Source organism: Sorex araneus, chromosome 7 (genome assembly GCF_027595985.1).
Source record: "Sorex araneus isolate mSorAra2 chromosome 7, mSorAra2.pri, whole genome shotgun sequence".
In the NCBI taxonomy this organism is placed as follows: domain Eukaryota; kingdom Metazoa; phylum Chordata; class Mammalia; order Eulipotyphla; family Soricidae; genus Sorex; species Sorex araneus.
The window spans coordinates 30141047-30154115 of NC_073308.1; the positions used below are offsets into that span (position 1 = coordinate 30141047).

Genomic DNA, 13069 nt, shown 5'->3' on the forward strand with positions numbered 1-13069 from the left:
GCATTGTATATCCTTGTTATCAACCCTTTATCAGAGGGTACTGCATAAATATCCTTTCCCATTCTGTAGATTGTCTTTGTACTTTGGTCACTGTTTCTCTTGAGGTGCAGAAGCTTCTTAGTTTGAGATAGTCCCATTTATTTATCTCTGTTTTCACTAGCTTAGCCAGTGGCGTGTCAGCTTTGAAGATACCTTTGGCTTCAATGTCGTGGAGGGTTTTGCCGATCTTGTCTTCAATGTACCTTAGGGATTCTGGTCTGATGTTGAAGTCATTAATCCATTTTGATCTGACTTTTGTACATGGTGATAGGTGGAGGTCTAAGCCCATTTTTTTTCATGTAGCCATCCAGTTTTGCCAGCACAATTTGTTAATGTGCTTTCCTTGCTCCACTTCACCTTTTTCGCTCCCTATCAAAGATTAGATGATCATATATTTGGGGGCATGTGTCAGAGTATTCAACCCTGTTCCATTGGTCTGCCGATCTGCCTTTGTTTCAGTACCAAGCTGTTTTAGTGACTACCGCTTTGTAGTAGAGTTGGAAGTTGGGGAGGTTGATTCCTCCCATTTTCTTTTCCCCAAGAATTACTTTAGCTATTCGTGCAGGCTTATTGTTCCATATGAATTTCAGGAGCGCTTGCTCCATCTCTTTGAAGAATGACAAGGGTATCCCTATAGGGATCGCATTGAATTTGTACAATGCTTTGAGGAGAATTGCCATTTTGACAATATTAATTCTTCCAATCCATGAGCAGAGGATATTTTTCCATTTCCTCATGTCTTCTTTTATTTCCTGAAGTAGCATTTTGTAGTTTTCATTATACAAGTCCTTTACCTCCTTAATTAAGCTGATTCCGAGGTATTTGATTTTCTGAGGCACAATTGTGAACGGGATAGCTTTTATCATGTCGCTTTCTTCTCTCTCACTATTTGCATATTAGAAAGCCATGGACTTTTGGGTATTGATTTTATAGCCTGCAACTTTACTATACGAGTCTATTGTTTCTAGGAGTTTCTTGGTAGAGGTTTTAGGGTTTTCTAAGTATAATATCATTATCATCAGCGAATAGTGAGATCTTGATTTCTTCCTTTCCTACCTGAATGCCCTTAATATCTTTTTCTTGCCTAATCGCTATTGCAAGTACTTCCAGTACTATATTGACCAGAAGAGGAAAGAGTGGGCATCCTTGTCTTGTCACTGTTCTCAGAGGGAAGGGTCTTAATTTTTCCCCATTGAGGACAATGCTTGCCGTAGGCTTGTGGTAGATGGCTTTGACTATATTGAGGAAGGTCCCTTCTATACCCATTTTGGAGAAAGTTTACATCATTAAGGGGTGCTGGATCTTGTCAAATGCTGTCTCTGCGTCTATTGATATAATTATATGATTTTTATCTTTTCTTTTGTTGATATGATGGATTATGTTGATTGATTTCCGAATGTTAAACCATCCTTGCATCCCCGGGATGAATCCCACTTGGTCGTGGTGTATGATCTTTTTGATGAGTTGTTGAATGCTGTTTGCTAATATTTTGTTGAGAATCTTCGCATCTGTGTTCGTCAGGCATATTGGTCTGTAGTTTTCTTTTTTTGTGGTGTCCTTGTTTGCTTTTGGTATTAGGGATATGTGAGCCTCATAGAAACTGTTTGGGAGGGTTTTTGTTTCTTCAATTTCCTGGTAAATCTTGAGAAGTACTGGCAATAGGTCCTCTTTAAATGTTTGGAAGAATTCACTAGTGAATCCGTCTCGGCCTGGGCTTTTGTTTTAGGGAAGACTTTTGATTACCATTTTAATTTCCTTGATGTTAATAGGACTATTCAGGAACTCCAGGTCTTCTTGGTTCAGCCTTGGGATATTATAGGAATCCAGAAATTTATCCATTTCTTCTAGGTTCTCTTGTTTTGTGGCATACAGATTTTCAAAGTAGTCTCTGAGGATCTTTTGAATTTCATTGGTTTCTGTTGTGATGTCCCCCTTTTCATTTCTGATTCGACTTATAAGTGTTCTCTCTCTCTCTTTCTTTGTGAGCCTTGCTAGTGGTTTATCAATCTTATTAATTTTCTCAAAGAACCAGCTCTTGGTTTCATTGATCTTTCAAATTGTCTTTTGGGTTTCCATGTCGTTAATTTCTGCTCTAAGTTTTATTATCTCTTTCCTTCTGCCTGGTTTGGGCTCCTTTTGTTGGTCCTTTTCTAAGGTCTTGAGCTGTGAAGTCAAGTTATTTATGCGGGCCCTTTCTTCCTTCCTGAGATATGCTTGCAGAGCTATAAATTTTCCGCTTAAAACGGCTTTAGCTGCGTCCCACAGGTTCTGGTAACTCGTGTCTTCATTCTCATTTGTTTCCAGGTACCATTTGATTTCCTCCTTGATTTCCTTCCTGACCCACTCATTGTTCAACATCGTGCTATTTAATTTCCAGGTGTGTGATTTAATTTTCTGCATCTGTCCATGATTAACTTCTATTTTCAATGCATCATGGTCTGAAAAAGTAGCTAGTACAATGTCTATTTTGTTGATTCTGTTGAGGTATGTTGTGTGGCCCAGCTCATGGTCTATTCTGGAAAATGTTCCATGTGCACTGGAAAAGAATGTGTATTCCCTTTCTTTTGGATATAGAGCCCTGTATATATCTATTAGCCCTCTCTCTTCTATTTCTTCCTTCAAAGCCATTATTTCCTTGGTGAGTTTTAATCTTCTTGATCTGTCCAGAGGTGATAGGGCAGTGTTGAAGTCTCCAACTACTATTGTGTTGCCCACAATGTCCTTCTTAAGGTCTGTTAGCAGCCATTGTAGGTATTTAGCTGGTCCCTCATTGGGTGCGTAGACATTTAGGAGTGTGATTTCTTCCTGCTGTACATATCCCTTGATTAAGAAAAAGTGTCCTTCAATATCCCTTCTAATCTTTTTCAACCTGAAGTCTATTTTGTCTGATACTAGTAAAGCCACCCCAGCTTTTTTAAGGGAGTTGTTTGCTTGCAGAATTGTTTTCCTTCCTTTGACTTTGAGTCTGCGTTTGTTCTGGCTATTCAGATGTGTTTCTTGCAGGCAGCAGAATGCTGGGTTGAGTCTCTGAATCCATTTTGCCAGTCTGTGTCTCTTAATTGGTGAATTAAGACCATTGACATTGAGAGAGATTATTGTCATAGGGTTTTCTGCCATCTTTGTGTAAATATTTGTTGTGCTTGTAGCGGTTTGTCTTGTCTTATAGTAGCCCCTTTAGACCTTCTTTTAGGTTTGGTTTAGAGTCTAAGAAGTTCCCGAGTTGTTGTTTATCCCCAAAATAGTGTATAATTCCTTCGAGATTGAATGAGAGTTTGGCTGGATAAAGTATTATTGGTGAAGCATTCATCTCATTGAGTTTTTTCACTATATCCCACCACTGCCTTCGAGCTTGAAGGGTTTCCTCCGATAGGTCTGCTGTGAACCTAAGGGGTGCTCCATTGTATGTGATTTCCTTCTTCGACCTTGTGGCTTGCAGTAATGTGTCTCTATCTGTTACGTCCATCATCCTAACTATGATATGTCTTGGAGTTTTTCTGTTAGGGTCTCTTTTAGCTGGTACCCTTCTGGCTCCTTGAATCTGGATGTCTGCATTGTTCAGCTCTGGGAACTTTTCAGCAATGATTTTTTTGACTGTGGCTTTTTCATTGGGGTTGGTTCCCTGTGGTTCTGGTAGTCCAATGATTCTAATGTTGTTCCTCTTGAATTTATCCCCTAGGACTCTAATTCTCCCTAGAGCTATTTTAAGGTCTCTCCCCATTGATTGTTGTTGCCTATAGGCTTCCTGGAGCTGATCTTCAAGCTCACTGATTCTGTCTTATGCTGCAGTCATTCTATTGTTGAGGGCACCCACTGAGTTTTTTAATTCATGTACGGAATCCTTGATTTGTGACATTTCCTTCTGTAGGTTTTTTCTTTCTGTTCTCATTTCTTCCCGTAATTTCTCAGCTGTCTGTTGTATCGTTTCTATGAGGTCTGCCTTTAATGTAACGAATACCTTGTCAAACTTTCGATTGAGTTGATTGAACATCTTGAGGATTTCAGCTCTGAATTCTTTATCGGAGAGCTCCAGTTTGTACGTAAGGTCTAGTGATGCATCAAGACTCTTTTCTTCGTCCTCCCCTTGTGGTGGGGATTTTCGCTGTTTCTCCATATTGCTGTGGTAGTATGGCAAAGAGGCCTTGAAGTTCACCTCTGGTTGTGAAAAAGAATTCTGAATGGGTTGGTCAGTGGTGATCAATTTCTTCTGTACTCCCTCTAGAAGATGTCCCTCTCTGATGTTCCTCTATTATTTATGTGAAAGTTCAAGCAATACTTTTTGAGAGTGAGGTCCGTTAGGTTTGGCTTGAATAGCAGCTTCTACTCATTGGTAGTTTTTGAAATTTGGAATTAGCTAGGAAGTCATTTAGGAAGTATTTTGAGGCCCTCGAAGATGATAATCAGGGATATAGGTGATGAATATTGAGAAGTACCAAATAATTGCTTGGTATTTGAAAAAAAATAACTGTGGCCGCATTAGCGGCCGCCGGTCCGGAGGAGGCCACGCCCACTTTGTTGAATCTACGCCCACTTTTGTTGAGGCCACACCCACTAACACAATGTGCCGGGGTGACCTCAGGGGGTGGGGAGGTGCAGGCGCAGATGGGATGGCGCCCATTCACTCCACTAACCTGAAAAGGGGAGTGGAGCAGTGAGCTGGCGCTGGAAGGTGATGAGGGTCTAGATGGGCGTTGCTCAGAAAGGGTGGAGCCAGGGTCCGAGGAAGACAGCGCGCGGGGGGGGGGGGGGGGGGGGGGGGGGGCGGAGGTGCAGGCGCAGATGTGATGGGGCCCGTTCCCTCCATTAACCTGAAAAAAGGAGCGGAGCAGTGGGCCCTCAGCCAGGTTTTTATATTATTTCCCTACATTGTCCCAATTTTTTACACTATAAGGTACATTTGTTAAGATGGTTAATTCCTATTGTGTTTCCCTTTTTCTGTTATTTATTGGTTAGGAAAGAATTTATAGTTTCTCCTATATACATTATGATATATACATTCTCATATCTATATACATATGTAGATCTGTACATTCTTAGCTACAAGTTTTTGCTCAGATTAACATCTGGCTGCATGCTAGGAGGCTGATTTGAGGACCTATATGTGAACCTTCTATATGATGTCATCTCAGCTCCTGAGTTGTGGTTTAGTATTAAATAAAATTTGGTTATTGAGCAAAAGCACAAAACGTTTGCTTTGCAGTCTGCCGACCTGGGTTCAATCCCAATACCACATCCAGTGCTCGGAGTTCATGAGGAGTGATTCCTGAGTGTAGATCCAGGAGAAAGCCCTGAGCACTGCCACTTGTGGTTCCCAAACCAGATATTAATTAAATAAAAAGAAACTCAAATTGTTAAGTGTTAAAACTACATATTAAATTTCATTATCAGTTAATAAAATCAACAAATTTCAAAGTTAGGCAAATATAGAGTCATTATTTCCTTTTTTTTTCTTTTTTTAAATTTATTTTATTCTTTAATTAGTGAATCACCATGAGGGTACAGATACAGATTCACACATGTTAGAACTTATTTTTTTCTCATAAAATGTTCACATACAAATCCTTCCACCAGTGCCCGTTCTCCATCATCAATAAACCCAGTATCCTTCCCCCCCATCACATCTCTCCCCACTCCACTCTGCCTCTGTGGCAGGATAATCCCTTTTGATCTCTCTCTCTCCAATTAGGTGTTGTGGTTTGCAATAGGGGTATTGAGTGGCCATTGTGTTCAGTCTCTAGTCTACTTTCAGCACACATCTCGCTTCCCGGGCAGGAACTACAACCACATTTTACTTGGTGTTCCCTTCTCTATCTGAGCTGACTTTTCCCGAAGCATATGAGACCAGCTTCCAAGCCATGGAGACAACCTCTTGGTACTTATTTCTACTATTCTTGGATATTAGTCTCCTACTCTGTTATTTTATATTCCACAGATGAGTGCAATCTTTCTATGTCTGTCTCTCTGTTTCTGATTCATTTCACTTAGCATGATACTTTCCATGTTGTTGCATTTATATGTAAAGTTCATGACTTCATGTTTACTAACGGCTGCATACTATTCTATTGTATAGATGTACCAGAGTTTCTTTAACCAGTCATCTGTTCTTGGGCACTCGGGTTTTTTTGAGATTCTGGCTGTTGTAAGCAGTGCTGCGATGAACATATAAATGCAGATGTCACTTCGACTATACTTTTTTGCTTCTCCGGGGTATATACCCAGCAGTGGTATTGCTGGGTCAAATGGGAGCTCAACCTCTAGTTCTTTGAGAATCGTCCATACTGTTTTCCAAAAGGGCTGAACTAGCCGGCATTCCCACCAGCAGTGTAGAAGGGTCCCTTTCTCCCCACATCCTCTCCAACAGCGTTTGTTTTTGTTCATTTGGATGTGTGCCAGTCTCTGTGGTGTGAGGTGGTATCTCATGGTTGTTTTGATCTGAATCTCCCTGATGATTAGTGATGTAGCGCACTTTATCATGTGCCTTTTGGCCATTCGTATCTCTTCCTTGGGAAAGTTTCTGTTCATATCTTCACCCCATTATCTGAGGGGGTTGGATGTTTTCTTCTTGTAGAGTTCAACCAGTGCCTTATATACCCTTGATATCAATCCCTTATCTGATGACTATTGGGTGAATATCCTTTCCCATTCTGTAGACTGTTTTTGGATTCTGGTCACTGTGTCTTTTGCAGTGCAGGAGCTTCTTAGTTTAATGTAGTCCCATTTGTTTATCTCTGTTTCCTCTTTGTTGTTCAGTTGCGTGTCATCTTTGAAGAAACTGTTAGCTTCAATATCATGGTGGGTTTTGCCAACCTTGTCTTCAATGTACCTTATAGTTTGAAGTCTGATGTTGAGGTCCTTAATCCATTTTGGTCTGATTTTTGTGCATGGTGTCAGGGCGAGGATTAAACCCATTCTTTTGCATGTGGTTGTCCAGTTGTGCCAGCACCATTTGTTAAAGAGGCTTTCCTTGCTCCATTTCACATTTCTTGCTCCTTTATCAAAGATTAGATGGTCATACATTGGGGGTTGTGTGTAGGGATATTCCACCCTGTTCCACTGGTCTGAGGCTCTGCCTTTGTTCCAGTACCATGCTGCTTTGATTATTACCGCTTTATAGTAAAGTTTGAGGTTGGGGAGGGTGATGCCTCCCATCATCATTTTCCCAAGAATTGTTTTAGCAATCCATGGGTGTTTGTTGTTCCATATGAATTTCTGGATTGCTTGATCCATTTCTTTGAAGAATGTCATGGGTATCCTTATAGGGATCGTGTTGAATCTGTACAATGCTTTTGGGAGTATTGCCATTTTGACAATGTTGATTCTCCCTAACCATGAGCAGGGTATATGTTTCCATTTCCTTACATCCTCTTTTTTTCATGGAGTAGTGTCTTGTAGTTTTCTTTGTAGAGGTCTTTTACTTCCTTAGTTAAGCTGATTCCAAGGTACTTGATTTTCTGGGGCACAATTGTGACTGGGATTGCTTTTTTTAATGTCCCTTTCCTCTGTCTCATTGTTTGCAAATAGGAATGCCATGGATTTTTGGGTATTGATTTTATAGCTTGCAACTTTACTGTACAAGTCTATTATTTCTAAGAGTTTCTTAGTAGAGGATTTTGGCTTCTCTATATATAGTATCATATCTTCTGCAAATAGTGAGAGTTTGATTTCTTCCTTTCCTATCTGGATGCCCTTGGTATATTTTTGTTGTCTATCAGCTATCGAAAGTACTTTAGGACTATATTGAACACAAGTGGTGAGAGTGGGCATCCTTGTCTTGTGCCTGATCTTAGAGGAGAGGCCCTTAGTTTTTCCTCATTGAGGAAAATGCTTGCCATAGGCTTATGGTAGATGACTTCGACTATCTTGAAGAAAGTTTCTCCAAAACCCATTTTGGTGAGGGTTTTCATCATGAATGGATGTTGGATCTTGTCAAATGATTTCTCTGCATAAATTGTTATATTCGTATGGTTTTTATCCTTACTTTTGTTTATATGATGGATTATGTTGATTGATTTCCGAATGTTAAACCATCCTTGCATCCCTGTGATGAATCCCATTTGGTCATGGTGTATGATCTTTTTGTTGAGTTGTTGGATCCTATTTGCTAATATTTTGTTGAGGATCTTTGCATCGGTGTTCATCAGGGATATTGGTCTATAATTTTCTTTCTTAGTGGTGTCTTTGTTTGCTTTTGGTATTAGGGAGATATGTGCTTCATAGAAACTGGGAGAGTTCCTGATTTTTCAATTTCCCGGAAAAGCTTGAGTAGTATTGGCAACTAATCTTTTTTAAATGTTTGGATGAATTCGCCAGTGAATCTATCTCTACCCGGGCTTTTGTTTTTGGGGAGACTTTTGATTACAGTTTCAATTTCCTTGATATTAATGGGACTATTCAGGAAGTCCAAGTCTTCTTGTTTCAGTCTTGGGAGATTGTAGGAGTCAAGGAATTCATCCATTTCCTTTTGGTTCTATTGTTTTGTGGCATATAGATTTTCAAAGTAGTATCTGATAATCTTTTGAATTTCTGTTGTGATGCCCCCTTTTTCATTTCTGATTCAGTTTATTAGTGTTATCTCTCGCTCTTTCTTTGTGAGTCTTGCTAGCGGTTTATCACTCTTGTTTATTTTCTCAAAGAACCAGCTCTTGCTTTCACTGACCTTTCAGATTGTTTTCTGGGTTTCCATGTCATTAATTTCTGCTCTAATTTTTATCATTTCCTTCCTTCGTTCTGGTTTAGCTTCCTTTTTCTGGCCCTTTTCTAAGGCCTTGAGCTGTGAAGTCAAGCTAAGCTATCTGTATAGGCCCTTTCTTCCAGCCTAAGGAACGCTTGCAGAGCAATAAAATTTCCCCTTAACACAGCTTTAGCTGCATCCCATAGGTTTTGGTAGCTCCTGTCTTCATTTTCATTTGTTTCAAGGTATCTCTTGATTTCTTCCTGATTTCCTTCCTGACTCACTCATTGTTCAACACTGAGCTGTTTACTTTCCAGGTGTTTGCTTTGATTCTCTGTGTCTGTGTTTGATTAGCTTCTATCTTCAGCACATCATGGTCTCAGAAGGTTGTTGATGCAATTTCTATTTTTCCGATTCTATTGAGGTATGTTTTGTGGCCCAGTACATGGTCTATTTTAGAAAATGTTCCATGTGCACTGGTAAAGAATGTGCATTCTTACTTTTTTGGGTGTAAAGCCCTGTATAGGTCTATTCGGCCTCTCTCTTCTATTTTTTTCCTGCAGTTTCAGTATTTCCTTGGTGAGTTTTATTCTTGTCGATCTATTCAGAGGTGATAAGGCAGTGTTGAAGTCTCCGACTGCTATTGTGTTGCTAGCAATGTCCTCCTTAAAGTCTGTTAAAACTTGTTTTAAGTATTTAGCTCATTGCTTATTAAGTGCGTATAAATTTAAGAGTGTGATTTCTTCCTGTTGTACATATCCCTTGATAAATAGGAAGTGACCTTCGCTGTCCCTTCTAATCTTTTTCAACCTGAAATCTATGTTATTGGAAACTAGTATAGCCACCCCAGCTTTTTTGAGGGAGTTGTTTGCTTGCGGGATAGTTTTCCATCCTTTGACTTTGAGTCTGTGTTTGCTCTGACTGTTCAGGTGTGTTTCCTGTAGGCAGCAGAATGTTGGGTTTTGTTTCTGAATCCATTTTGCCACTCTTTGTCTTTTAATTGGTGCATTTAGGCCATTGACATTGAGAGAGATTATTGTCATGGGACTTTGTGTCATCTTTCTGTGGGGTTTGTTTTTCTTGTAGGATTTTTCCTGTAGCCCTTTAGTCCTTCTTTTAAGCTTGGTTTTGAGTCCATGAAATTCCTTATTGTTGTTTATCCATGAAATTGTGTATGGTTCCTTCGAGTTTGAGTGAGAGCTTAGCCGGATAAAGTATTCTTGGTGAGGCGTTCATTTCATTGAGTTTTTACACTATATCCCACCATTGTCTTCTGGTTTGGAGGATTTCCTCTGATAAGTCTGCTGTGAATCTAAGGGGTGCTCCTTTGTATGTGATTTCTTTTTTTGACCTTGCTGCTTGCAGTATTGTATCCCTATCCATGGCATCCATCATTCTGACTAAGATATATCTTGGTGTCTTTTTATTAGGGTCCCTTCTAGCTGGCACCCTTCTGGCTCCTAGGATCTGAACATCTGCCTTATCCAGCTCTGGGAAGTTTTCAGCAATGATTTCTTTAACTGTGGCTTTCTCATTAGGGTTGCCTCCCTGTCCTTCTGGAACTCCAATTATTCTTATGTTATTCCTCTTGGCATCATCCCCTAGGTCTCTGATTCGCTTTAGAGCAATTTTAAAATCTTTTCCTATTGTTTGTTGTAGCCTTTGGGATTTCTGTTGCTCATCTTCAAGGTCACTAATTCTCTCTTTAGCTGCAGCCATTCTACTGTTGAGGGCTCCAACTGTGTTTTTAATTTTGTCTACAGTGTCTTTTATTCGTGACATTTCTGAATGTAGCCTTCCTATTTCTGCTCTCATTTCTTGCGTAATTTCTTCGCTGACTGCTCCACCATTTCTTTAAGTTCGATGAAAATTCTCAGAATTTCTTCTCTGAATTCTTTATCATAGAGATCACATTTGTGGGAAACTCCTGCAGAGGTTTCTGGACTCTTTTCTTCATCTTCTCCTTGCTGTGGGGATTTGTGCTGTTTCTTCATGCTCTCACGGTTGTATGGAGGTGGGACCTTCCAGTTCACTAAAGCTAATCTCTCTTTTCCTGAGTTTTCGATATTTTGGTGCAATTGGAGTAGGCTAGTGGTTAATTTAGTCTGTTGTGTTTGAGGTAACTGGGGAGATCTCCACAGAGTAAGTTAATGGGGATTGCGATGTCTCTCCATTATACAAGTAAAGAGGAAAATCACTGAGGCCAAGTAAGCGGCCACCGCTCCTGGCGACCACGCCCACCGAAGAGGGGCCACGCCCACTAGCAAAGAGGCCACGTCCCTTTTGCTACTGGACACTGGCTGGAGATCGGTCTGGGAGCTGCTGGAGCAGTGAGCAGGCAGGGAAGGTCGGGGAGGGAGAGGGCTCATTATTTTTTTTTTCAGGACTTCCTTGTGGAACTCCACCTCAGATTTCCCATGGTATACCTCAGTTACACAACGGAGATGGTTACCAATACGGAGAAGAAGTTATGTACAGCTGCGCTGACGGTTATAGAATTGATGGATCTGCAATCGCAACATGTTTAGGAGGAAAATGGTCCAGTCCACCAGAATGCATAGGTATAGTGTACTATATTCTTCTAAGGCTGACAGATATCTTTAATTCAGAACTTAGATACTACAAATATTAATCTAAGTAGTAATTCTAAAATTTATAAAACTATCTCTGAGAAGTTCTTGAAATTGGTAGAAGTATTTTCCCCAGGGATAAAAATTGACAACGTGAGCTAAATTATGACATTTTCACATCACCTTTGTTACGGTCTCAACATCCTCCCTCTCCAATACACATTTTACTTTACAGTGAGGTACACAGTTACAAAGGTGTTCGCAATTGGCTTTCAGTCATACACTGGTCCAACACTCATCCCTCTACCAGTGTACATTTCCCACCACCAAGGTCCCCAGTTTTCCTCTTTCGTTCTTCCACCCCCACTGTGTCTATGGCAAGCACTTTTCTTCTTTCTCTCTCTTTCTCTTTTTCTCTTTCTCTCTTTGTCTTTCTCTCTTTCTTTTTCACCCTGTCTCCAATCCTCTTTCTAATATTTGTACTTCTAATATAACATTTGTACTTCTAATATACATTTGCCATTCGATGTTTCCTATTTCTTAAATAGCTCATCAAAATTATTAGTATGCACATTTCTATGATTTCTTTATTAAAAATATTAATAAGTATTTTATTAAAGCTAACAGATTATCACAGACAGTATACACATACACATGCATATACACACATGTTTTGGAGCTGATCTATGTTGGCAGAAAAGAATTTGAATATAAGAATTATGACCTCAATAACACATGTATTCATACATATTTAGGTCTTCAATATCACCATATCCATGTTGTACTTTGGATAAATGTATAACAAATCATTTGATACAGTTAAGTCAGTATGTTGGTATTTTGGAAATTATAATAAAAATTATAATTATGGACTGGAGCGATAGCACAGCGAGTAAGGCGTTAACCTTGCAAGCGACTGACCCGGGTTCGATTCCTTCATCCCTCTCAGAGAGCCCAGCAGGCTATCGAGAGTATCCTGCCCGCATGGCAGAGCCTGGCAAGCTACCCGTGGTGTATTCACTATGCCAAAAATAATAAGAACAAGTCTCACAATGGAGAAGTTACTGGTGCCCACTAGAGCAAATTGATGAACAATGGGACAACAGTGCTACAGTGCTACTACTAATAATTATATTAGACTATTAGACATATATGTTTTGAATGCTTCTATTATTCTAGGATTTAACTAAAGGACATTATGGGTATTCTCTTGACATATTTCCTAAATATCTCCAAGTACATTGTTTGAATCCTCTCGTCATCCTTTTCCTTCAAGTTTGTCTTCTAAATTGTGTTCATTGCTGTTGTCCCTAAGGTATGTGCTTTAAATTATGGTTCACTAAAAGACTGATTACAAACCAAATTCTGATGTCAATAAATTCATTATAATATTTCTTATAATCTATTTATTTAAAATTTATATAGTTAATAACATGAATTTGATTAGACCAAAGGGGAACAAAGAGAAATTCTTATTACTCACTTTCCTTAAAGAGTCTATTAACTATCTGTGAAGGATAGAAGACAAAAATTGAAATAGGGGCTGTGGCCCTTTGACACATAACAAGCTTGCATGCAGGAGGGGCAGATCTGTGGCCAGGACTGTATCTTGGACAGCAAACTAGGAGTAGTCCCTGGGCGTGACACCAATTCCAAAATATTAAAGAAAAAGAAAAAGATTTGAATCACAGAATTGATTTGATTAGCTATGTTACTCCCCAGCCCCCTGAAGTTTGGATTTTTAATCTCCTTAAACTATGATTCAAATTCCATTTGTAGATTTCCTACTTAG

The 13069-nt window shown here is 39.6% G+C and overlaps 1 protein-coding gene across 1 annotated transcript in view; it reads left to right on the top strand.

The window, feature by feature from the left end:
- Nucleotides 1-13069, top strand: part of LOC129406438 (complement factor H-like) — a 68810-nt gene that overhangs the window by 51208 nt on the left and 4533 nt on the right. The window contains exon 11 of the mRNA XM_055144202.1: nucleotides 11092-11268. Within this exon, the coding sequence (XP_055000177.1) occupies nucleotides 11092-11268 (177 nt within the window). The remainder of the gene's footprint in view (nucleotides 1-11091; nucleotides 11269-13069) is intronic.